The sequence below is a fragment of the Colius striatus genome, chromosome 20, assembly GCF_028858725.1.
Source record: "Colius striatus isolate bColStr4 chromosome 20, bColStr4.1.hap1, whole genome shotgun sequence".
Lineage (NCBI taxonomy): Eukaryota > Metazoa > Chordata > Aves > Coliiformes > Coliidae > Colius > Colius striatus.
This window is the reverse complement of record NC_084778.1, coordinates 4,437,658-4,460,147: the sequence shown is the minus strand read 5'-3', so window position 1 is coordinate 4,460,147 and position 22,490 is coordinate 4,437,658. Positions and strand designations below refer to the sequence as shown.

Sequence of the window (22,490 nt, the reverse complement as noted above, 5' to 3'; positions counted from 1 at the left end):
GAAAGCAAACACTGTACAGCCAGGAAAAAAAAAAGGACACAATGAAGCTGCATCTCAGGCCATTCCAAACAATGACTTTATTTTGTGTGGAACATCACCATGGCAGCCCCCACAGCAGCATCAACATCCTTCCCATAAACCACAGGGAATGGAAAAATCCTTTCCACTTCCTGCCTCAGCACCTCATTCCTGGCGAGGGCACTCCCGCTCCCCAGAATCCTCCTCACTCCCATCTCCATCAGGCATTGCACAGGCAACATGGAACAGAGGTTTTCAACGATGCCACGGCACAGAGCTCTGGTTATGTGACCCAGGGAGAGGTCAGAGACAGCAATATTGGTCACTGATGCCAACTGCTCAGGAACGTGTCTCTCTCCAAAAAGGGTTGGGTGGATCGAGAGTTTGCTGTCATTCTGAGCCAAGGCTGCTTTGATTATCTTTGTATAGATGGCAGACTCCTGGACCTGAAGTCCTGCAGATGGGAAATATGATGTAAGATACACTAAAACCCCTTCAGAGAGAGACTTAAAACAGATACTGATCCATCTGTTAGCAAAATATTGCTTATCTTTTCCCGTGTCCCAAAGGTAATTGGTTTTCCAGAATTATGCACCACAGGTCTCCCATCCATCCACTTCTAGAAGCTGTGACACTAGAAATCTTTTTTCTGGCTACAGAAACTGCCTTTCCTGATGATACAGCTATTCCTCTTTGCCTATATTAGGCAAAGTTACACAAAACATCATAGACTCCATTTTCAGTGGCTGGATTGCACACAAATGCAAAGTTCACTTCAAGTACTCACTGAGAGAACAATTTCAGAGCTTATTTCTGTACTACAAAGTGCAAGAGATTATTAAAAAGTCCTGTGAAGACCACGTCTCGAGCACTTAGAGGGCATTACATGAGTTTGAGTCTTAAAATCCATTAGTGCTGCGAAGCATGGAGCAAAAGGCAACAGATCTAATCAAGGGACTCTTTTGGACTGCAGTCATACAAAATTAGAGGCTGTCTTCAAATTTGCTGCCATCTCCTTTTGAAAAACAACTAGCAAAAATAATTCTCTTGTGTTCTTAAAACAAAATAAACCCCAACACCCAGAGGCAATGCGAATGTGGAGTCCAGGCATGACTGTCTCAGCATGTTCATAAGCTTCAGCAGGAAATTACAGAATCTGGGAAGCGTGACACAAGAGCTACGTCCTTGTTCCCTATATGGCATGACAAAACAGCTCTAGGCTTGTTCCTTTGCCTTAGCTTCCTTTTACCTTGCTGATCAACCTCAATTTTAAGCTTCAACTGTCCTTGAAATAGCTTACCTAGCTCTTCTGTCCACCGTGCCACCATGTCCACAAATGTTGCTAGCACATTGCCTCCATTAAGTGATGCTGCCACTGCCAAGAAGTCACCATTGAAGTAGGGGAAATAAGTAACAGCTGAGGAAGGATCTGGTGTCTCTGGAGGCTGGAAACCCGGAGGCATTGAGATAGTCAGCTGAGCAGAAGTACTCATATTAAGAACTAAAACACAAAAGAAGATATAGAATCAAATCAGGAGGACGAGAAGACCAAATAAGATACCAAGATAATCATACCTGCATCAGTCCTCTCAGTCAGACAGGAATAAACAGAGCACTGGAAATCTCCCAGAGCAATTCCTACTTTTGCTCCTTTGGGTATTCCATGCCATGCACAGCTTGTCCTGCCTGCAATACTGCCAGGGTCTCCCACCTCTGGAAGCAAGTGGACAGGAAAGCCGGACTTTTCCAGTCTGCAATCAGAACAATACAATTGCAGGAAAGCACTCTGGGAATGTGGGGCATGACTACAGAGACCTCTTTGAAGTCACAGATGATTCTGGCCCTACACTTGTGGCTGCTGAATGTATGGATGTTTTCATCTATTTAGAAAGCTTTGTCTTGGACAGGGGCAGCATTCCAGTTCAACAAGCTGGGTAAACTACAGTAGTCTAGAAGAATAAACAGCTTTCCTTCATAAGCAGTCTGATTACCTGAGATTATACAGCAGTACACATTCAGCAAGTTGAACCTACTGCTGTCATATGGACAAGCAGTTCCAGGGTAAATAAACTATAACCAAAACGGGAAAAAAAACCCAACTTCTAAGTGTCACTTTAAGCTGTCATGCAGTTAGTGGTTCAAAACCAAATCATAATGAGTTAAGTTCAACAAACTCCTCACACAATCAGCTGCAAGATAAACTGCATTGCTACAGCAACCACAAAAGATTAGTAAAAGTTACGTAGGCCAAATCCAAGTTTCTGTCACTCTTTCATACCTTCATAAGCAGATCTTTTCACCTTGGAGTCCTGGCCTAACCTAAGCCCTGAAATACATAAAGCCTTAGCACTCAGCCCTGAAACAGCAAATCATTAAAATAAATAGAATCATAGAATGGTAGGGGTTGGAAGGGACCTTTAGAGACCATCTAGTCCAATCCCCCTGCAGAAGCAGGTTCACCTAGATCAGGTCACATAGGAACATGACCAGACGGGTCTTGAAGACCTCCAGGGAAGGAGCCTCCACAACCCCTCTGGGCAGCCTGTTCCACTGACAAACAGATTCCCTGTAAGACTCCTTGTAGCCTAATAACTCTCAGTTATTATCACAAGTAAGTCTTAGTAGTTATGAAGCAGTTCAGATGAAAGAACTGGAGAGTAAGAACTGTCTTTTACTATCACAGAGGTCATACCTTGCTTGCAGCATGCACTTGTCCATCCCACCACAGAAAGGAAAAGAACAGTTTGGTACACAAGGACTCATCTGTGTGTCTCTCACTTCTGCTGTCTTAGATATTTCTAAAAATACTATGCTAGATTTTATATCATTTAAACATATATACCTTACAAACCAGAGCAAAATCTCAATTTGGTACAAGCCATACCACAACTGATTAAGAGTAATTTTCAATCACTTTTTAATCTGTAGCATACTCATACCTAGGGCCCAAAGAGGTATTCACATTGCTTCACACAAGCAATGCACAAAACCCACAGAATGACCTTAGCACTTACATGTCAGTATTCCAGCTTTTGGTTCTGGAATTAAAATATCCCCAGCTGGCAGCATTCTGGATGGACATGAGTGGCTTCTTCAGGTCACACAACATGGCAACCACATAGTCATGGATAGTGCCAGCTGCATCATAGGACTTCAGAAAATCTGGACTTTTAAACAAAATATTTTAAAATCAAAACCAGTGAAGAGTGCTTTAAAGCAGTGGGAGCAGTACTTCCACTGCTACACAGAACTTCAAACATCTGCAGTCCCATCTGAAAATGAAACAGCCATTTCAGTGATCAATCTGCATTCTACTGGTTTGGTTTCTTTTTAAAACTGAACTTCCTTTCCTAGCTATTACCATGGCAGCAAGACCTATGTCCTGATGGAAGAGGGAAAGACCACTTTAAGGAACAAGTTGTCTATGTTCAAAAGCAGGCCATTGCAAAATTTATCAGCATGATAGGAATTGTTTAGGAAAAAAGAAATGTCACTTTGTTGACCCTGAAGCATTTGAGAAAAATAGGTAAATGTCTTCAGTTGCTCTGGGATCCACAAATAAAGTGAATGGAAATGTAACAAATGGTGAAACAAAACAAAGAAGCTGGACTCATGAGTTATACAGCTCTAAAGCAAGATCATGCCATGCTCCATATATTTGCTGGACATACACTGGAACAAACCAAGTTCTACCAAGGTCTTCCTCATTTATTAAACATGAGCTCACTGCAGAGGAAGACATTGGCTCTTTAAGAAAAATCATACAGCAGACGAAACTGAGCAGCAAACCTCAACGATGCCAAGTCATAAGTGAAAAATTATATCCTCTGCAAACATGCCACAACAAAGCAGATCATTCCTAACACCTCGTAAGGATACTGGGGTCTAAGGAAGGAAGGAACTGAAATTAATTTAGAGACTGTTTGTTTTAGCATCTGGCAGCAACCACACCAAGCAACTCTGTTACTGTTTTAGGCATGTTTGTACTTTTCACAATCTGTACAAGGCAAAATTGTAGGGTTCAAACTGCATTAGCAGAGCTCCTCTGAGTGGCAGGACAGCCTAGAATTATTCTGTGATATTTGAAGGCCACTATATGGTCAAAAGCTTTTCTTTTTATTGAAGAGAGATGTAGTATTTTTATGAGGCCAGAGGCTCTTGTGTGTTAAATGCATGTAGTTTATACTGAAAATGGCCATTTTAAATATTCCTTGACTACTCAATTAATACTGTGATTACACAGAAACACAGCCCCTCAACCTGCAGTGGCATTAACATGCCACAGGAATACTAATTGTCCCATACATTCAAGATGAGAAATTGCCAGGGAAACAGCCTGATACAAAAGTGCTTTTGACAAACAATGTACCTCTTCTTTAAATACCAGTAGACTGTGGCACATCCAAATCCTGTAGCCAAGCTGGTATGTGACTGTGGCAGAGGAAGAGAAGAGAGGAAGGCAGGACTGCAGCGGCCATCTTGCCAAGTAATCAGATGACTGACCTCCTCTGGCTCAAAGGCAGGGCCTGTGCCACACTCTGTCCACTTGCAACCTGAAATACAGTATCCAAGAGATCCAGTTGTTCCCTGCAGCATACTCTGCCTGGCATTTTTCATTTCTGGCCACTCTTGATGATTCATCAAATATATTGGGCAAAGAGCAGAAACAGAGACAGCAGTGATTGTAATCAAACTAATTAGTCACACTTTTCAGGCCTAGATAACATCATAATGCCAGTCATCCTCTGCTAAGACATGAAATGGTATCCAAGACCACCTTGCTCTATAAGCACTCCTAGTGCCTAAAGGAACATGCAACTTGCACCTTGAGATACTAATGACACAAGAACAGAATGGCTATGGGAGGTAATGAGCTGATAAGACAGCTTTCATACAAACCTTAACTGTGATTTGCCACATCATGACCTGGTAATAAACTGCCTAGGATGGATAACAGAGTTTAATCACCTTTGGAGCCAAAGCAACAAGAAACCTGGGTCTGTAAGTATTAAACAATGGACTGCAAAGTACTAAGAGTATCCCTCCCCTGTGCCAGGCAACAAAGCTTCACCAAAGGTAGACAAGGTTTAATTCAGTTTTCAGTTTTACCAGTCCAGCACATTTCTTTCAAACAGAGAACACTACACCTTTGATGAAAGCTTCACATTCTTTCATGTGAAGGTCTCAGCTAAATTATGGCAACTTCAGGAGAACCTTCTCAGCAACATCTGCTATTGCTGCGGTCCAGCACGCTACCTCCTGCCTCAACACGCTCACCAGGAGCAGTCTGCAAGGGCAGCACCTGGCCCTGTCAGGGTAGCAGATGAAGCAGAAGCTGAGCTCAAGCACTGGCAGATGATGTCCAGTAGCACACTCTGCTGGTAAAGCTTTGGCCTCTGACAGCCACCGCTCACCCAGGCGATGCCTGGTCACTGTGGGGATCAGCACACCGTTTCCAGCTGGCTCTGTAACTGAGAAACGTTTGGCTTTTCGGCTGGGGATGAGAACAGAGTTGCAAGCTGTGCTGTGCCACTTGTCCTACAGGTCAGAGCACAGGCCCATCTGCTTAGCTGACTAGCATAGGTATGGCTAAGAGAGTCTTTCTTGGACTGGATATAGGCATTTGAAGTAAAAAATACAGTAAAAAGTGGCTATGAAAAGCTGATAAGTACTATGTGAACCATGCAGAGCAGACAGATACTTTTTCTTCTTCCCTCAATTCCCTGTTCTATCAAGCCTGTTTGAACTGCATTTCCAATTGGTTTGCTATCCTAGTTTTAAATGGATTCTAAAACATGTTATTGACCATAAATCTAACCCTAAAGGATGCTATTAAAAATGTAATTTGTGTCCCAAAGTGCATGGATTCACTTAGTCTACTCAAAACAAATGAGAGCAGACACCCTCTTCCACTTGATAGAAATGAAACAAAACTAGCATGTGGCTTTAGGAAATAAAATATTAACCAATATGACATAAGAATCTATGTCTACCACAAACCCATGAGACTTTCTTATGCAGCCCTTGGGACAGCTGGAAAGCAAGTAACAGCTCCTTTGGTCCATCAGCCTTTTGATGTCTGTCTTTCTTTCTAGTCATTTTAGCATTTAACATAAAATTACAGCCAGTAATGAATAGTACAGTGTCTCTTAAAGCAATTAAGACCTTGACAACTTTTGACAGGCAGTGACTAGCACTTTTGGGAAATCTATTCTGTGGTTTACAATAAATCTTTGCTTAATCTGCATAACTCCTATTCTTAAAAGATTTGTACAATTGCTCAGATGTACAGATTGAAAAGCAGAGAAAGAAGCCATGAAACCACATTTGAAATCTAAATCTTGGACTTCAGTAGGTTTACAGGACTTCAGCCAAGAAGATAATCAATCTCTGTCTCACAGGGCTGGCAATCCAAGACCTGAACTTTTCCAAACAACCTCACCTTCACAAAGATAGTATCTGAATATTCACACAAACAAGCTTCATGTGACTACCTCCCCGTGGTTCATTTTGTTTCTGAGGCCCTCTATTCTACAAGCAGCTGAGTATTCAAAAATCACAACCATAACCCTTTTTCAGCTCCTGCTAACAGAAGCATAAGCAGCAAGAGAAATGCAACGTGACAGTTTGTAACTTGCAAGGAAAAAAATTATTTGAGATTCTTTTCCTTTGGGGGAGGGGGGGAAAGGAGTGTAAAAAGGAGTGAACACATCATTTACTGAACTTTAATTTTTCTTTTGTACTTTTCAACAACCTTTCAACATACCATGGCAAAATTCACTGTCACATTCTAACACAAAGTATAGCTTATTTCTCCATGCCTTCACAAAACTGCTAGTACTGCCACTGCAGAATCATTAGGTGGTATTGAGATACTGGGAAACAGCTAGCTAGCTGTTTTATGAGGTGAAGAACATCCTTCCCCACAAAAGCCATTCACATGACTCAGAAGTTCATCTGGCAGCACGTAGCATATGGTGGGCAACCAACAAACCACAAACAATTGTGCTGACTTTGCAGACATCTCATAAGTCTAAATCCTTCAACTGATCTGTGTACACAACATGGTTAAATATAGTCAGTAGCTGAAATTTCAGTAATTAAAGCAAAATTCCCACAGAAGAAGACCTGTTAATTCAGACCAAAGTGAAGCAGTTTCCTACAGACCATTTCAGGGTTAAAATTTTTATTTTCTGCATCATAATACTCTGAACAGGGATGAGAAAGAATTCATGTTACCTTTATCTCTTTTCCAAAATACAATCCCATGCATTTGTCCTGAAATGCCAATATGACTGACTCTCTGAAGCTGCTGCTGAGGTAGAGCAGCAAGGCATTCATTCAATGCTCTTATTATTCTCCAGACATTTTGCTCCATTCCCTGCAATCATAAAGCATTATTCTGAGCACAATACCATTAGGATTCACTCAGTGTATTTATTAAACAAGGCTGCTCTTGTCAGAAGTGAAGAACAGAATTCATTTAGCTTAATAGCATGTATTAGAATAGCATTCACTACTAGATTGAAAAAAAAAGAGCAAAATTACCCACAAAACCACAAGAAGTAAAATCAAAGGCCAAATAAATCCTAATTTCCTAAGTTACCATTCTCAACTACACCCTTTTAAAAAAATCCATTAACACTACATGCTTTCATTAGTTCAACTTGTACATTGCTCTGCCTTTTCCTCATAAAGATGATTATCTGTGTGTTCTAGCTGACATTCAGTCTCCTTCACACCTTCATGAAGCTCCTCTGTATCTACTCATTGTTGATTTTGATGATGCTGATACATCAATTCTGGATACTCCATTCCCAGGACTACCCATCAAACTGATCTACTTGCCAAACCGACCAAACCATGTCACATGAGAAGCTGTATTCCATTTTTTAACACTTTTGAAGATTCAGATTACTTTGTGACAGATCAGTATGAAGACTATAAACAAAATATTCAAAGGTAGTCTATATACAGATGTAAACTATTCTGCATGTACATACTTCTGGCTGCATAAACACACCTGTCGCAAGGAGGGTTGGCCTGTTTGGTACCTTTGCTTGGAAATTAACCCCTGGACTCATTACAATACCAGGCCAGAGAAACGTTGATACTTATTTTTTATGGTTCTGATTCATCCTTTGTTAGGCTGACCAACACAATGGATATAAAGACCTTTAACAGTAGTATATGTTCCTGGTTATTTCCATGGGGAGTTTCCAGTTATGCTTCTAATCTCACATTAAAGTACAAAATAACCTTCCAGCTGATAAATGGCTGCTGCTTCCTGACTGGAAACATCAAAGACTAGCTGATCATTCATGGGATGATAGTTTTAGATTGTCATATGCTTAGATTGTCTTTAGATTGTCTTATGTCCTTCAGAACCTAGATATTTCTTAAAGTAAGCAGCTTTACTTGACTTCCTTGAACAGTAAACAGAGAACATTTTAATTCTGCTTTCAGACACGTGCAGCAACCACCTCCATCATTCTAGGCTCAAAAATAATCCAGGAATGCCATGATGTCTGCATAACACAGCAACACAACCCAGTCATGACAAAGCAAGGTCAGTATCCTGAAATTGCTAGCAGTGCTATCTGCCACCCCTTACCTGTGGTCCAGCTTCCAGGCTACTGGTGTATGCCTGTGTCTCCCTGGAGCAGCTCTCTGCCACCGCCTGCCCTCCCTCTGTCTCTACCAACAGAGCTGCCTTAACCGACGTCGTGCCCAGGTCGATGCCCAGCACGCAGGGAGGAGCGGGCCTGCCTGCCGCCTCACTGCCCGCCATGGCGAGAAGGGATTGCTTTCACCTTCCTCACCACACACAGGCCTCTCTATGCGGTGGTCTCACCATACCAAGTCCCACACTGCTCCTTGCTGCCTCCAAGGCAACATCTGCCCCAAGAGCAAAGGGTGCTGAGGGCATAGAGCGCATGGGCTCCCACCCCAGCAGCGCGCAGGGCCTGAGCAGGTTGGGCCGGGAGCGCGGCCTGGACTTTGCCCTGTGGCTGAAGGCCTCTCCCCTCAGCACTGCCTGGCCACTATCCCTCCATCTTGAGCGTGACAAAACATCCCTTTCCACAGCCCTTCCCGGTGACCTGCGCAGACTTAAACGAAACTTCACCAAACGACGAAGGCGCGGCGCGCGGCCCGCTCCGCCTCGCGGCTCTCCCTCCCCTCAGGCCCGCCGCCGGCGCCAGCCCGCGCTGCCACACCCAACATGGCAGCCGGGAGCGGCCGCCGCGGCGCACAGCGCGCCATCCCCGCGGGGCGGGGAGTTGGTCAGCGGCCGCCTCACGTGAGGAGCTGAAGAGGGAACAGCCGGGGCTGCGTGGGACGGAGCCGCGGTGCTGGAAGGAGGTAGGTGCCGGCTCCTCAGCGCTCCTTCCTCAGTATTAGCGCATCCCGGAGCGTGGGGTGGCCCTGCTTCACCGCGCCTCCTCAGGGGAGACCGGTGGGGACTACGAGTCCCAGCGTGCACCGCGGCACGCTGCCGGGGCGGGGGGCTGCTGGGGGCGCGGAGGCTGCTGAGATTTGTAGTCCCGCGCCAGGAGGGGTAGAGGGGCGATTCCTCAAAGGCCGGGAGCGGAATAAGACTTGTGAAGTAAAGATGTCGCCAGGAGAGCCTGGGCAGACAGAGAGGCTGAGACTTGTGCTCTCTCGAGGGTGCTCAGGGTCCCTCAGCCGGGCTGGGGGCTGTGGTACTATGGAGAGAGCCGTCAGCTGAGCGGATGGGAAGGTGTCCCCTCAAAACGTGCAGGTCCTGAGAAAAGCCTTTTCCCCCACTTTTTCTGCAGTTTTTCCACCATGAGGATACAATACCTGGTCCCCACTCTGCTGTACCTCTCACTTGAGCTGCTGAGGCCTGGCGGTGAGTGTTTGGTCGTCCCAGCTTGGGCTTGCAGCTCAGGGCCAGCTCCAGACCAATCAGAAGTGGAAGAGGGCTGCTCTGTAGCATCCCTGCCATGGCTCTCTGGCGAGTCCTGTGCCATTCTCCCCATCAACAACTCTTTCACATTACCTTGGTGTGCTCATGCACAGATGGTGTTACACTGAGACACTGAACCTGATGAAGCGCTTGTGATACAAACTCACCTCTGTAGCTTAAACACTGCCTGTGCTGCTGTCAGTGAAACTCAGTTCTTCTGCACTTGAATAAATTTTTACAGACACTGTGTGTATGGCAATAAGAAAAAAGGTCTCCAGGGCAAGCTCTTTACCTCTCCATTTCTGAATGCATTTTTACATAGCTCCTTGTTCTTCCTCTTGTGTCCTTTAAACATACAGTGAATAAAATAGACTTGAATCCTAAATGTCAAAATTTTTGACGTGAACAGCTTGAAGCTTTTATATCAGTTGTATTGGCACTCATAATCTCGTCCTCTCTCAAAGCATGATGTAGTACCACACTGCTAGATTGCTGTGAAGTGTACTCAGTCAGTAATAGCAACATTTCATAGCACCATAGCAAGGTGCTTGTGATTCCCGAAGTGTTAAGAAAGTAAATGTATAATTTGTTGAACATCTGGGTACCTGGTTTGATTCTGTGACCTAAAAGGCAATTTTAATTTTTGGGCATGAATGACTCCAATGTTACTAGTGTCACATCAAGAAAAAACAGTGTGTGTTTCAAGTATCCTATAGCTTTCTCTCAGCATGAACTTTTCTTGCACTTCAAATATTTAGATTGCTTCCTTGTAACGTGTTAAAGCAACAGTTATTTGCTTCTCCTTTTAAGTTGTTTAGTTGCCTTGAAGTAAGCTGTACTTCCTTTGCTGTTTATCATGTGTGTAATCTACTGCTACAGGTATCAATGCACAAAATGTCTATATCTCAAAAGCAAGCAGGTGTTTCTTCTGAAGGAGCTATTCATCATTCACAGTAATTGAGATCTGTGTGGGGTTTTGGTTGATTGGGTTTTTCCCCCCCACCCAGACGGAGCCATCGTATTGTCTGTCCCTGAAGTGGTTTCATTAGAAAGTGGAAGTTCAACAAACGTCACCATCTCTCTGAGGTAAACCCATGATTGTATCTTTATTCTCTCTTTGAAAGGGGAGATGAGCAAGAGGGTAGGAGTTGGCTATATACTTAAAACTTTCCTACAGACTCAATTATTCATACAGAGTGAAATTCACTGATGTGACTGGTCATTTCTAGCCTATTACACCACTTAGTACCAGTATGGACCAAGTTAGCACAGCATCCTCACAAACAGCCTTGTATGGTTTGTCTCTGCCAATATCCCATGCCATTTGTATGGGAAGTTGAGCAGGAAAAGATGTTTTATACTCGCTGCCCTCTATTTGCTTATTGAACTGTCTCCATCAGAGAAGTTCCCTCACATCTAAAAATTGACACTTAAGAGGCACTTACACTTCCTATAAGGATCACAAAAAACCCCTTTTCCAAGCAACCAGAACTCACCATTTCTAGCAAAGAAATGCAGCTACTCCAGAATAGGGGCTGATGCACCTTAGCTTCATTGTTTAATACAGGGCATTGTTTATCCATGGTTTTGCTACGTCAGCCTCTTCCCAGGAAAGGATTGTTAGTCACAGGCACACCTCTTCCCTTTGGGAACTCAAAGTTTGAGTAAAGGGAATGGTCAGATGAAAATGGAAGAATTTGCAGTAAAGAGGAAAATAGTAAAACATGTCTGCAACAGTCCAGAACTTTTGCTTTGGCAAAGAAAGATGCAATACTGTAATCTCATTCAGGGACAAGGACAGGCATTTGGATCTTATGGTGTTTTAAATACCACTGTGCAATTAAACCTCCTGGACAAATGCCCAGTGCAGTTCTCTGGGAAAGCTGTGTGGGGCTACATCACTTGGAAGGTTTTTGTTGCTTGTTTTTATCTTCTGCATTGCTATAATTTCTGCTCCTCATCACCCCAAGTATGCTTCTGTCACTTCTGCCCCTCCTTACCAGCAAAGAGTTAATAAGCACAATGATGGGATGGCAATAACTTTGTTTTCCCACTTTAGTGGAGAAGAGGGAGGTAAAATATGGTTGTATAACTAGTTCATGTAAAAAGAATGTTATCATTCCTTGGTGCTGGTGTTCCCATGAGTACTAAGTAGGTACTGTTGTGCAGGGACTGTTTGTTATGTTTGCAGCAGCTGTGAGGATTTAGCCAGTACTCCCCCACAGCCCTGAAGCAATCTTTGTGAACTCCAGCACTGGTCTAACTTGTTGTTTCTGCTTTCACAGAGCTCCATTAAATGAGACCCTGGTGATAACTCTTAATATTACACACTCATCAAAGAACAGCACCATTATTGAGCTGCCTGATGAAGTAAGTGACAGAACAGACTTCTGACCTCGTGCAAAAGCTCACAGCTAGTGTGATGCAACTCTCCTCTTTCTTCCCTCCTCTTTGCCTTGCAGGTACAATTGCCAGCAGGTCACACTAAAGCAGACTTCCAAGTGAAAGCAGATGATGTTGGACAAGTGACAGTTTATCTTTATACCCTTAATTCCAACATAACTGGGTGAGAGACTGATTTTTAGTTTGACTTACTATCCTACAGCTTCCTAAACTGTAACTGTTCCCTCCTTATAGTTAAGTAGTTAATGGGACATGGGTGATATGTGGTTGAGAAGATGTTGTGACCCTCTAGCAATCTCCAAGGTGTTCAGATATATACAGGGTGTAGAAGCAGAGTGATAGTATCTTGGATTTCATTACTAGATGACTGTGAGTTCTTGTGACTCCTCAGTCTGGTTTCAATAACCCCTCCCAGCAGCATCAAAACTACATGTCAGCTTTTCTGATCCAGGAAGCATGTGGTAGTAAATGCCCAGTGGTATATTATTCTTCCTGTGCAGAACTTGGGAGTGCTAATGCCTTGATGCAGCTGTGTGCTTACATCACCACTGTGAGTTAGAGCTGTTTTGCTTTCTAGTTTGGGGAACCCTCTTGTCACAGATGCCAGTCTTCCCTAATAGGAAAACAGTCCAGCAAGATGGAGAAAGCTGGATTGTATTTCCTGGTTGCCCAGATGCTACTGAGCAAAGAAACTTCCTTGTTTCACTTCTGCTTTTAAGACTCAAAGCAAATGCAGAGGTAAGCACATGAGCTGCTCAACAGGACAGGAGTGATCATGGGGCTTCACTGGCAGAGTGTGAACAGTGAAACTCTGCTCTTGCATAACAGCCCTCGTGCTAAGAGAGTGGAAGCCATAAGCACAGTGTGACCTTTGTGAAGATTTCTGTGGTAGAAGAATGGAAAGGGAAAAGGGGGGCAAGGAGGAAGGGAGAGGCTGAGGGTAAGAGTGAGAGATGCCATAAACATAACAAGGACACTAAAGGAGAGCAACTCTACTGAAACTGGCTCTAATCTTTATCACCTTGTCTCAACACCTGGACTCTGTTTTCTCTCTCAAAGCAGAACAAGGAAAAATCTGCTGGAAAAGAGTGTGACCAGACAAATTAACTAACTCTGTTTGCATTAACCATCAGACCTAGGATTCAATTTCAAGTGATTCATAGCATCATAGTGAGATATGCTGATGAGGTGATTGGCTGGATCTATTTCCTCGCCTGGTCTATCTCCTTTTATCCTCAACTCTTTGAGAACTGGCGCCGAAAAAGGTAAAGAAACTTAAGATGTGTTTGCAAATCACTGAACTACTACTGCAAATCCTGTTCCCAGCTCACTTACATCCATCTGGGTTATTGGGAATTGTTCATGGAAAGATGGGGGAGGGAAAAAGGCAAGGATAAGGCCTGAAGGTATGCATCCCTAGGGAGCTTTTACACCTTCAAGTCAGAGGAAACTAAAGACACCCAATCCTATGGTTTGGCATTCAGTACTAATTTGTAAGAGAGGGGACTTCTCCATTCCCTCTGGTGTCACGTTGTAAATCATCTGAGCCAACTGTGATGACCACCTTCAAAGATTACTTACCTTGTAAGCTGCTTTTCAGACAGCTCCCTGTGTTGTCCTTAGGCCAGCTCCCTTTACACCAAGTGACTGAAAGCAGAAACATCATTATATATGAAAAAAAGCACATTTGTTTGGGTAAAGATGCACTACCTCTGCCATGGATTCAGGCTGGAATGGTTTTATCAGGCTATCTGAGCTCCTAGAGGGGCCAGCAAGGACACAACCTTGTCAGCAAGAGCTATTCCAAGTACCAGCACATGGCATATGAGGGGTGTTTCTCCTTGTTTCCACGTGGACTCACAGCATTGTGTTGTCACAGTGCCTGAAGCTCTGGCTCACATCAAAATTTGGCTATAAATGAGCACATTCTAGGGTTAAGCTATCCCTGTGTATTTCTCATCCTTTTTTTTGTCCCTTTCCCCAGTGTTGTTGGACTAAGCTTTGACTTTATAGCATTAAACCTTACTGGCTTTATAGCATACAGTGTGTTCAATGTTGGACTCTTCTGGATTCCCTTGATCAAGGTAGGGAAGATTCTCTCTTAATACTTGCCTGGGGATGGGTGTCTACAGAAGGGAGTTAAGGCATTTGGCTGGTTTTGGTTTCTCTTGCATCTAGGAGGAATTCTTGGTCAGTTATCCCAGTGGGGTGAACCCTGTGGCCATCAATGATGTCTTCTTCAGTCTCCACGCAGTAGTTCTAACACTCCTCACCATCATTCAGTGCTGCATCTACGAGGTAAGTCTCAGTGCTAAGCTGACCTGCCAACTCTGTCAGAACCCATTCTCCAACACCTCACTGCTCACCATCCACTCCTGGGCTCCAAAGTCCTCTTCCTTGCTGGTATGGGCTTTGCTGTTTCCTTACTACTTGGAGCATTCTTCAACCTTAGGGACTCCTGCAGCTCAGCCTTCAGCTTTTTTTTTCAACTGCAAAGGCCCTTTTATAGTTCCCACCCCTTTTCAGGTGAGACTGATGGTTAGGCAGGTGGTTCTTAATTCTCATTGATTGTTATGGTCATGTGGTTCTTGAATTCCCTTTGTAAAAATCTTCAATAGCCAATTTTCTCTAGATGGCAACTCATTGTCTCTTGTCATAGAATTGTTTTGGTTGGAAAAGACCTTTAAGACTGAGTCCAACCATTGCCCTCACACTGCCAAGCCCACCACTAAACCATGTCTCTCAGCACCTCATCTACATGGCTTTTAAGCATCTCCAGACATGGGGACTCCACCACCTCCTGCAGCTGGTTGCTGTAACAGTCATTTAAGTTTAAAATTCCTTTGTGGGATGAGCCTAAGTGATACACCACCAGGTTAGGACTGTAACCTTAGCGAGCCCTGAGCATATTCTGTATCTTGGTGTGTCTGGGAATGGGTGACCTAGGTCAGTCTAAGTATGTCTGCATTTCTGTTTCAGAGAGAGGGTCAGAAAGTATCCAAAGTTGTTGTTGGACTACTGGCACTTGCGTGGATCTTCACATTTACCATCCTGTTTCTTGCTGCAGCCGAGGAGATGACGTGGCTGCAGTTCCTATTCTGCTTCTCTTACATTAAACTGGCAGTCACACTCATAAAATATTTTCCACAGGTAAATCTGAACTTTTCTGTAGTATTCCTGTCACCCTAAGCCTGTAGTGTGTGCTCTTGGAAGTCTGACCAGACTAAACCAGCAATGATGAAGTCCTTTAGTTGCCAGAAGCAGCCAGAGCTGTTAGGCTGAGCTGCTGACTGGCACCTTGTCACACTCCAGGCGTACATGAACTTCCGTCGGAAGAGCACTGAGGGATGGAGTATTGGAAATGTGTTGTTAGACTTCACTGGTGGAAGCTTCAGCCTTCTCCAGATGTTTTTGCAGTCATACAACAATGGTAAGGCTGGAAGTGAGGTGGTGAGGCCTTTCTTAATGGGGTGGGAGAGTCCTGCTACAAAGCAGTAGGTTATCTTGGGAGAACGGTGGTTAATGTGGGTAGCTGCTCTTGTACTTAAAATAAAGAATCTGTTCGTATTCCTTCAAGACAGAAAATAAAATAGCTCTTCTGAAGAAACCACAGGGACAGTTGTTAACTGGCTTGGCATAAGATGTACACTCGAGTCAGTCTTAAGGTGTGACTAAGCAGCCCAGGCAATAAACATGAACTCTGTAGTGTGTATGGCATGTATGAGATGCATCAGTCTTAACTCTCTCATTTTGTTTGACAGATGAATGGAAGTTAATCTTTGGGGATCCAACCAAGTTTGGCCTGGGTTTCTTCTCCATCATCTTTGACATTGTTTTTATGGTCCAGCACTACTGCCTTTATAGGAGACGAGGGTATGAACCTTGTGAATAACATCCCTCCAGAAGACAAACACTTTCAACTGAACTTACCCCTACCCTGGCTGAGGGCTCTCAAGCTGCCTGCTGCCAGAAAAAAAAGACAGTTCTGATCTCTGTTTATTCTTCAGTCCTCTCTGGTGTGGAATATGAGCTGTTGCTTCACCAAATGCTGATTGCCAGGTGCCTTAAAGGACAGGAACCTCTCTAACCACCACTTGCAAAGGGGTGACCTGTTGAAGCTACAGACAGCTTAGTGTGAGCTAAGCAACACGTGGCTCTTTTTCCATTAACAACAGGAAAGAGAAAGAACAGAGTGATGTCTTTCTGATGGGAAGTGAAGTACAAAGAGCAGAGTTCTGGCTTCCAACCATGTGAGATCGTGTTTAGGCAACCACTTAATATCTCACTGTAATGAGTGAAGGCTGCCTGTGGATCTAAGTGCTGCTGCTGCCTCCTCACTGCAGAACATGACTCGGGCTGGCTAACAGCTGTAGTGGTACATAAAAGAACAATGAAGTGGGCAGCAAATACACAAATAGTAAAACCTGAACTCTTACTGATTATTATACTGAAACTGGATTACTACTGAAAGCTCTTTCAAAGGTGCCAAGACAAGGGCTCAGACTTATCTGAAGACTTACAGTGCACTAACTTGATTTTGCACACTTCTGCTGACATGCCTTCAATCCTAAATGGTGGATGGGAAAAAGTAAAGATCTATTACAGGGGTTATTTCTCAGTGGTTTGTTTTAATAGCCCTACGATTGAAGTTTAAACATGTTTTATTCCTGGGCAACTGTCTTAACTCCATGTGGTATGTTGTAGGTAGAGATCCAGAGGGTTAGTTACTTGAAGGTAAGTTTATACCCTTTAAAAGAACTCAAAGGGAACCCCTGCATTTGTCTTTGAATGCTCAAAAGCCAATATGTCTTACTAGGTGTACATCTAAGGAAAACTCTCCCCTGCTAGAGCCTCAGTGAGCAAATACCAGGGAAATGAGACCTTACTGACCTCTGACTGCATTGTGGTGATAGAGTCCACCATCTGCTTCAAGCCAGAAAAAAAAAGGTCTCAGCTGGAGGCATTGAAGTCATGTGGCTTTCTTAAATGCAAGGAGAAGGAGGTCAGGAAATCAAACGTTTATTGTGTGTAAAATCAAGTGAAAGAGCAGTACAAATAGCAGTGTATCTTTTATAGTAACAAAAATAACTTCAACTTGAAAGCCTTAAAATTTCCCACTGAATTCTTAAGTTACAAAAGTCAAAAGCAGTATTGTGGTAATTCCATAGCTATAAAAACAGTCAATAGGCATCTGCTGGAGTGTACAGAGGAGGCTGAGATGCATTCATTACAGCTTCTGTACACAGCAGAGCAGCAAGGTACTGAATAAGTTAGTCTGCCACCTCATCATGTTCTATTTACAACATCTTACCTGAAGACTGCTTAAGGAAAGGACAGATATGTATAAACCAACTGAAGGGGATTGAGCACTCCAGTTTTTGGATAGCTGTAAAGCTGTCTGGTTAACAAGCCACTAGGATGCTAGGTAACTAATGTAGTGTTGCAGCAACAATCTTAAATCCTGTGGCATGTTGGTCTGAACAACTTTGGACGTTATCAGAAGTTTCAATTTGGTCAAGAGGCACTTTGGCAGCTACTGGCATATTCATCTCTTCCATCCACTGCATCAGTGATTTAGGCAAATGGTAGAAGGCAGACCAAAATCCCCTCCTCTCAGTTCAAGTCTGATAGAAGTAGAATGAATAACTGAAGACTCCATGGCTGGGAGCAGCTCTTTTGGCAAGTTCAGCCACATTTCCTTTCCTGCTCCCCATTCCTTTCATTGAAACTTGATTAATTTGCTGTTACAAATCCCTTGGTAACAAGGAGAATTAAGGTTTTACTCTGATGGTGAAGCTGAACTGTAGTGTGCAGGAACTTTTGGTGTATTTACAGGCACCTCTGTTATTTGGATTTTATCTGAAGAGCCTGCTTTGTGCCAGGAATTGTGCAGTAAAGCATAATGCCCCAAACCTTTCAGCACTCTCTGTCTAGCTAGCACACAGTGTAAGGTTAGTACAGCATTTCTCCCCACAGCAGTGGGCAACTCTTCATTCTGGCACTTTAATGTGACAGCACAGAGGGACAGGACAACTTGCTTCTGAAAGCTTAAGCACAGCAAACCTTCTCAGCTTCTGTAGCAGAAACATTTCATCTTAAAATAGGAAGCTTTTGTGCTACAAAAGTATCTTGTCCAAGTTAAGGCTTCTGTGGTTGTTTCCTTAGAAAAAGAGAGTTTGTCCTGTCCTTCTGAAAGCCATGACTACAGTAAAGTCTTACCATGTACCTGCAGGGAAGACTTTAGAGCAGCCCTCTGCTGAGGGGACTAAAGTTTTACTACTGCCAGTTATACCAGAGGAAGGAAAGGAAAAAAAGTGTGTTTACCACAGTTAGGAACATGCACTCCTGCCAGCAAACCTGTTCAGGCCTAGTATTTGCTTCCTTGCTTGATACCCATCAACAGATCTCCCTCCCCAACCCTTCTCCCCAGCTGGGTGATGGATTAGGGGGCCAGCATGGATTGTTGCACAGCCTTCTGCAGAGATTGCCTGGTCACCAGCAGCCGTACCACTTCTTCATTCCTTTTTGTCAGCCTCTTCCTAGCTTGGTCATGGGTCACCATTGTCATGTCCCAGCCATTCACCTGGGAAAAGACCATGAAGTGAGGCAGGTCTGTGGACTCATGGCTGTCCTGTGCCTGTTCCATCCAAACCAGGCAGCAGATAGGCTTATGGCACAGCTCAGGTGGTTCATAAGCCCCACAACCTGTCCCACAAAGCACGTAGAACTCAGTGTTTCCCCCAGAAGAAAGTTCTCTGCAGCATGCACTCAGCTCTGTATTAGCATGTGTCGTATCTTGGTGCTCACCTGCATGATTTTATCTCCAATCTGAAGTCCTGCAACTTCTGCTGGGCCTCCTTCTGTCACCCTTGTTACATAGATACCCTGGGGGGGGAAAGATATTAAAAATCAGTGTTTATTTACTAAATCTGGAAACATTAAATGCTCAAAGGCCTTTCTGTTGCCAAGGCAAAGATACTTGGTGAGTATAGAAAAGGTGGAAAGCAACTTAGAAGAAGCTTAGTCTGCAAATAGTGTGGCAAGTAAGTAACCTCTTGGTAGCCAGCAATGTGAGGGGACAGACTACAGCTGTGAGGGCATGGAGCTCGCTGGGGGAGCTGGATGTGTGCAGCCTTTTGCTGAGAAGGTTGCTACAGGAGACAAAAAGCATCTGACCTTGTCAGTCTTGTCTTCAGAGAAAGGATTCTGAGTAGGATCCTGATCAATGCCACCTCCAATGCTGAATCCCAGGATCAAATTGTCACCTTGACGGAGTTTATGTATTTCAATCCTTTGCTGAAAAGGGATAAAGAGCAAATTGCTGAGCATGGTGATCACTGGAAGGAGCTCAAGTGTGTCTCAGCCACAGCTACTGCAGATTGTCTTTCACAGAGGTACCTTGAGCCCACTCCCACGGGCTGTGGCATGTCTCAGTGAGCTCACACACCCTGGTCAGGCAGCTCCAGCCCCTCAGCAGCACAAGCTACTACAGGGCATGTGCTGTCTGTACATCCCACGCAGCCTGGGTGCTGACAGCAGTTGGCTCTGCACTGTTCTCAGCCCTACAACCACACGGCAGGACAGGCAGCCATCTGCAAGCTCACACCAGGATGCAGCCAAGCTCCTTGATTACTCAGTGCTTTACCACTCCTCAGAGCTATAAAGGGAATAGACTAAAACCAGAGCAGGTCTCTTCAAACATGAGTCACGTCTTGATAACCAGCAGTCGCCCACAGCTAGGCTCAACTTGTCCTTCACCCATGTGCCACGTCTCCACTGCCAGGGCTGGGCAGGAACAACAGCCTGTTCTGAGGACAATTCATTTTCAAGATAACTTATCAAAATGCTTTGGTAATCCCGAGGCAGGTTCCTCTGGCTGATGCCCACAGGCAGCTGACAAATCTTATGCGTTATCCAGGCAGGGTATAAATACGGGTGTGTGCCAAGACAGAGCCAAGACCTAGACTGAACCAATAATCGCTCCCCAGGCCGGGCCCTCGCTCGGACCCGCCTGTTTGGGCGCCTCAGGGCAGCGCCCGCACCCCGGGGCCGTGCTGGGGGCTGTGTGCTCTCCCACGGCGAGTTAACGGTCACCGCGGCGCAGGAGCCGTTACGCTCAGCCTGACCAGGGGCACAAACGAGCGCTCCGCTCCTGGTTTCCATCCCGCCCCGCGCCGCGCCCCGGCCGCCCCGCGCAGGTGCGTGTCCCGCTCGCTGCCCCGCGCCGCGCCGCGCCTTCCCGCTTCTCCCGCCCGGGGCCCGACACGCGGCTCCTCTGGAGCGCCCGGCTCGCCGCGGGCACCGACACGCGCGGGCACCGACACGCGCGGGCACGGAGCGGGCGCGGCCCCGGGACCCGCCCGCGGCACCGCCACCCCCCGCCAGCCCCCCGGCCCGCTGCCGGCCCTGCCCCGTGCGGCCCCGCCTCACCACGACGGCGGTGACGGGCTGTCCCGGCACGTACGACATGACGCTGCCGCCGCCGCCGCCGCCCGAACAAAAGCGCCCAGCCCGGCCCCGGCCCTCCGCAGCCACCGGCCCCCGCCAGCCAATCCGCTGCCGCCTCGCTCTCGGCTCCGCCCCCTCCGCCGCCGCCGGCCCTCGCCAGCCAATCCGCTGCCGCCTCGCTCTCGGCTCCGCCCCCTCCGCCGCCGCCGGCCCCCGCCAGCCAATCCGCTGCCGCCTCGCTCCCGGCCCCGCCCCCGCCGCCACCACCCGCCCCCGCCAGCCAATCCGCCGCCGCCTCGCGCCGGGCGGTGCCGCGCGGGCCGGAAGCCTCTCTTCCGCTGTCCCGGCGGCCCCTCGCGGCAAGATGGCGGCGCGGGCTGTCCCGGCGGCGCGGCGGCGGCCGTAGGTCGGGCCCCGGCGGCCGCTCCCGAGCGCGGTGTCCGCGGGCAGCGCGGGCCGGACGCGCCACGCTCGGGCCCCGCCCAGGGCCCCGCGGAGCCGGCGCGGCGACGTGCATGAGAGGTAGGGGCCGCGGCGGGCGGGGCCGGGCCTGTCCGCGGAGCTCCCGCCGGGCCGCGGGGCCGGGCCGCGTGGGGGCGGCGGGCGGGGCGCAGCCGCGCGGCGCGGCCCGTGCACCGCGTGTGTGTGTCTGTGCTTCCCGCAGTGCCGCCGGCAGCGCGGAGCCGCCCGAGCCCCGCTGGGAGCCATGGCCGCGGCGGTGGCCAAGCGCGACGGGCCGCAGTTCATCAGCGAAGCGGCCGTGCGAGGCAACGCCGCCATCCTGGACTATTGCCGGACGTCCGTGTCGGCCCTCTCGGGAGCCACGGCGGGGATCCTCGGCCTCACCGGCCTCCACGGCTTCATCTTCTACTTCCTGGCGTCCGTCCTGCTCTCCGTGCTCTTGGTGTTGAAGGCCGGGCGGCGATGGAACAAGTACTTTAAGTCGCGGCGGCCGCTGTTCACGGGCGGGCTGGTTGGCGGCCTCTTCACCTACGTCCTGTTCTGGACTTTCCTCTACGGGATGGTTCACGTGTACTGAGCCTGGCGGGAGCCACCTTAGCTGCGGGGGGTGTAACGAAGCAGCGGGACTGTTGCCAAAAGTCACCTACACAACTAGGCCAGCTCACCCTTCAGACCCTTGTCCATCACTTGTATTGTTCAGAAAGCCCCTAAATTATATCCAAGTACAAACGGATCAGTAGCACTGTTCTAATTAAACTCAATGTGAAACGCTGCTCGGGTGCCTCCTGTGAGTGTTTGTTTGGTGGTTAAGGACAAAAAGAACCTCTGGCCCTCAGTGCAGGCAAGACACTGGGGGCTGGATAATGCACTCCCTCCTCTCCTTTGTGTGTTGGATAAGACACAGCACTTAAAATCCACCCTGGATGTCCCTGCACACAAATGACTGATGGAAGCAGCATGTGACACAGCACTCTTAAAAAGAATTCCCTGGCAGGAGGAAATGCTGGTCAGGAGCATGTGATGAAGTGTTTGGTACAGAAATGTCACTGAGGTGCTAGTGCAAACATTTTCTTCTGCAATGGCTGTATGTGCACACCCTGCATGGATGAGATTGGCACACAGAAAGGTACAACATGATGCTCACACTCATCAAACACTGAAACACAGCCAGGCAAGGGCAGCATCTTGCCCACTGTACACGCCCTGGCACCTCCTGGGAGGGCAGTGC

At 46.6% G+C, this 22,490-nt stretch overlaps 4 protein-coding genes across 4 annotated transcripts; 2 read left to right on the top strand and 2 right to left on the bottom strand.

Annotated features, from left to right (window-relative positions):
* Window positions 1–54: 54 nt before the first annotated feature.
* SHPK (sedoheptulokinase) lies at window positions 55–9,443 on the bottom strand. Its single transcript, XM_062012598.1, has 7 exons — window positions 8,633–9,443; window positions 7,258–7,399; window positions 4,388–4,571; window positions 3,033–3,185; window positions 1,594–1,769; window positions 1,319–1,519; window positions 55–472 (listed from the first exon to the last, which is right to left on the bottom strand). Exons 1-7 carry the CDS (start codon window positions 8,807–8,809, stop codon window positions 78–80), a joined length of 1,428 nt encoding a protein of 475 aa, XP_061868582.1. The 5' UTR covers window positions 8,810–9,443; the 3' UTR covers window positions 55–77.
* Window positions 9,233–16,963, top strand: CTNS (cystinosin, lysosomal cystine transporter). Its single transcript, XM_062012599.1, has 11 exons — window positions 9,233–9,381; window positions 9,819–9,892; window positions 10,957–11,035; window positions 12,235–12,319; window positions 12,412–12,515; window positions 13,486–13,617; window positions 14,337–14,436; window positions 14,531–14,650; window positions 15,332–15,502; window positions 15,665–15,782; window positions 16,114–16,963. Exons 2-11 carry the CDS (start codon window positions 9,829–9,831, stop codon window positions 16,242–16,244), a joined length of 1,104 nt encoding a protein of 367 aa, XP_061868583.1. The 5' UTR covers window positions 9,233–9,381; window positions 9,819–9,828; the 3' UTR covers window positions 16,245–16,963.
* Window positions 16,964–17,355: 392 nt separating this feature from the next.
* TAX1BP3 (Tax1 binding protein 3) lies at window positions 17,356–20,892 on the bottom strand. Its single transcript, XM_062012600.1, has 4 exons — window positions 20,783–20,892; window positions 19,529–19,648; window positions 19,160–19,237; window positions 17,356–18,935 (listed from the first exon to the last, which is right to left on the bottom strand). Exons 1-4 carry the CDS (start codon window positions 20,819–20,821, stop codon window positions 18,795–18,797), a joined length of 378 nt encoding a protein of 125 aa, XP_061868584.1. The 5' UTR covers window positions 20,822–20,892; the 3' UTR covers window positions 17,356–18,794.
* A 280-nt stretch (window positions 20,893–21,172) lies between these two features.
* Window positions 21,173–22,035, top strand: EMC6 (ER membrane protein complex subunit 6). The gene is made up of 2 exons (XM_062012452.1): window positions 21,173–21,322; window positions 21,465–22,035. The coding sequence occupies exon 2, from the start codon at window positions 21,507–21,509 to the stop codon at window positions 21,837–21,839; it is 333 nt and encodes a 110-aa protein (XP_061868436.1). The 5' UTR covers window positions 21,173–21,322; window positions 21,465–21,506; the 3' UTR covers window positions 21,840–22,035.
* Window positions 22,036–22,490: the final 455 nt, after the last annotated feature.

What these genes read in the sequence shown, in the direction of transcription:
- CTNS (XM_062012599.1), top strand. Translation starts at nt 9,829, where the DNA reads ATGAGGATACAATACCTGGTCCCCACTCTGCTGTACCTCTCACTTGAG. An exon ending in TTATTGAGCTGCCTGATGAA is followed by an intron (nt 12,320 to 12,411) that starts GTAAGTGACAGA and finishes TTTGCCTTGCAG; the next exon opens with GTACAATTGCCAGCAGGTCA. An exon ending in TTCAGTGCTGCATCTACGAG is followed by an intron (nt 14,651 to 15,331) that starts GTAAGTCTCAGT and finishes TTTCTGTTTCAG; the next exon opens with AGAGAGGGTCAGAAAGTATC.
- TAX1BP3 (XM_062012600.1), bottom strand. Translation starts at nt 20,821, where the DNA reads ATGTCGTACGTGCCGGGACAGCCCGTCACCGCCGTCGTG. An exon ending in AGCCCGTCACCGCCGTCGTG is followed by an intron (nt 19,649 to 20,782) that starts GTGAGGCGGGGC and finishes ATCCCTTTTCAG; the next exon opens with CAAAGGATTGAAATACATAA. An exon ending in TTGGAGATAAAATCATGCAG is followed by an intron (nt 18,936 to 19,159) that starts GTGAGCACCAAG and finishes GTCTTTTCCCAG; the next exon opens with GTGAATGGCTGGGACATGAC.
- EMC6 (XM_062012452.1), top strand. Translation starts at nt 21,507, where the DNA reads ATGGCCGCGGCGGTGGCCAAGCGCGACGGGCCGCAGTTCATCAGCGAA.
- SHPK (XM_062012598.1), bottom strand. Translation starts at nt 8,809, where the DNA reads ATGGCGGGCAGTGAGGCGGCAGGCAGGCCCGCTCCTCCCTGCGTGCTG. An exon ending in GCCTGGAAGCTGGACCACAG is followed by an intron (nt 7,400 to 8,632) that starts GTAAGGGGTGGC and finishes TTATGATTGCAG; the next exon opens with GGAATGGAGCAAAATGTCTG. An exon ending in ATTTTGGAAAAGAGATAAAG is followed by an intron (nt 4,572 to 7,257) that starts GTAACATGAATT and finishes ACTGTATTTCAG; the next exon opens with GTTGCAAGTGGACAGAGTGT.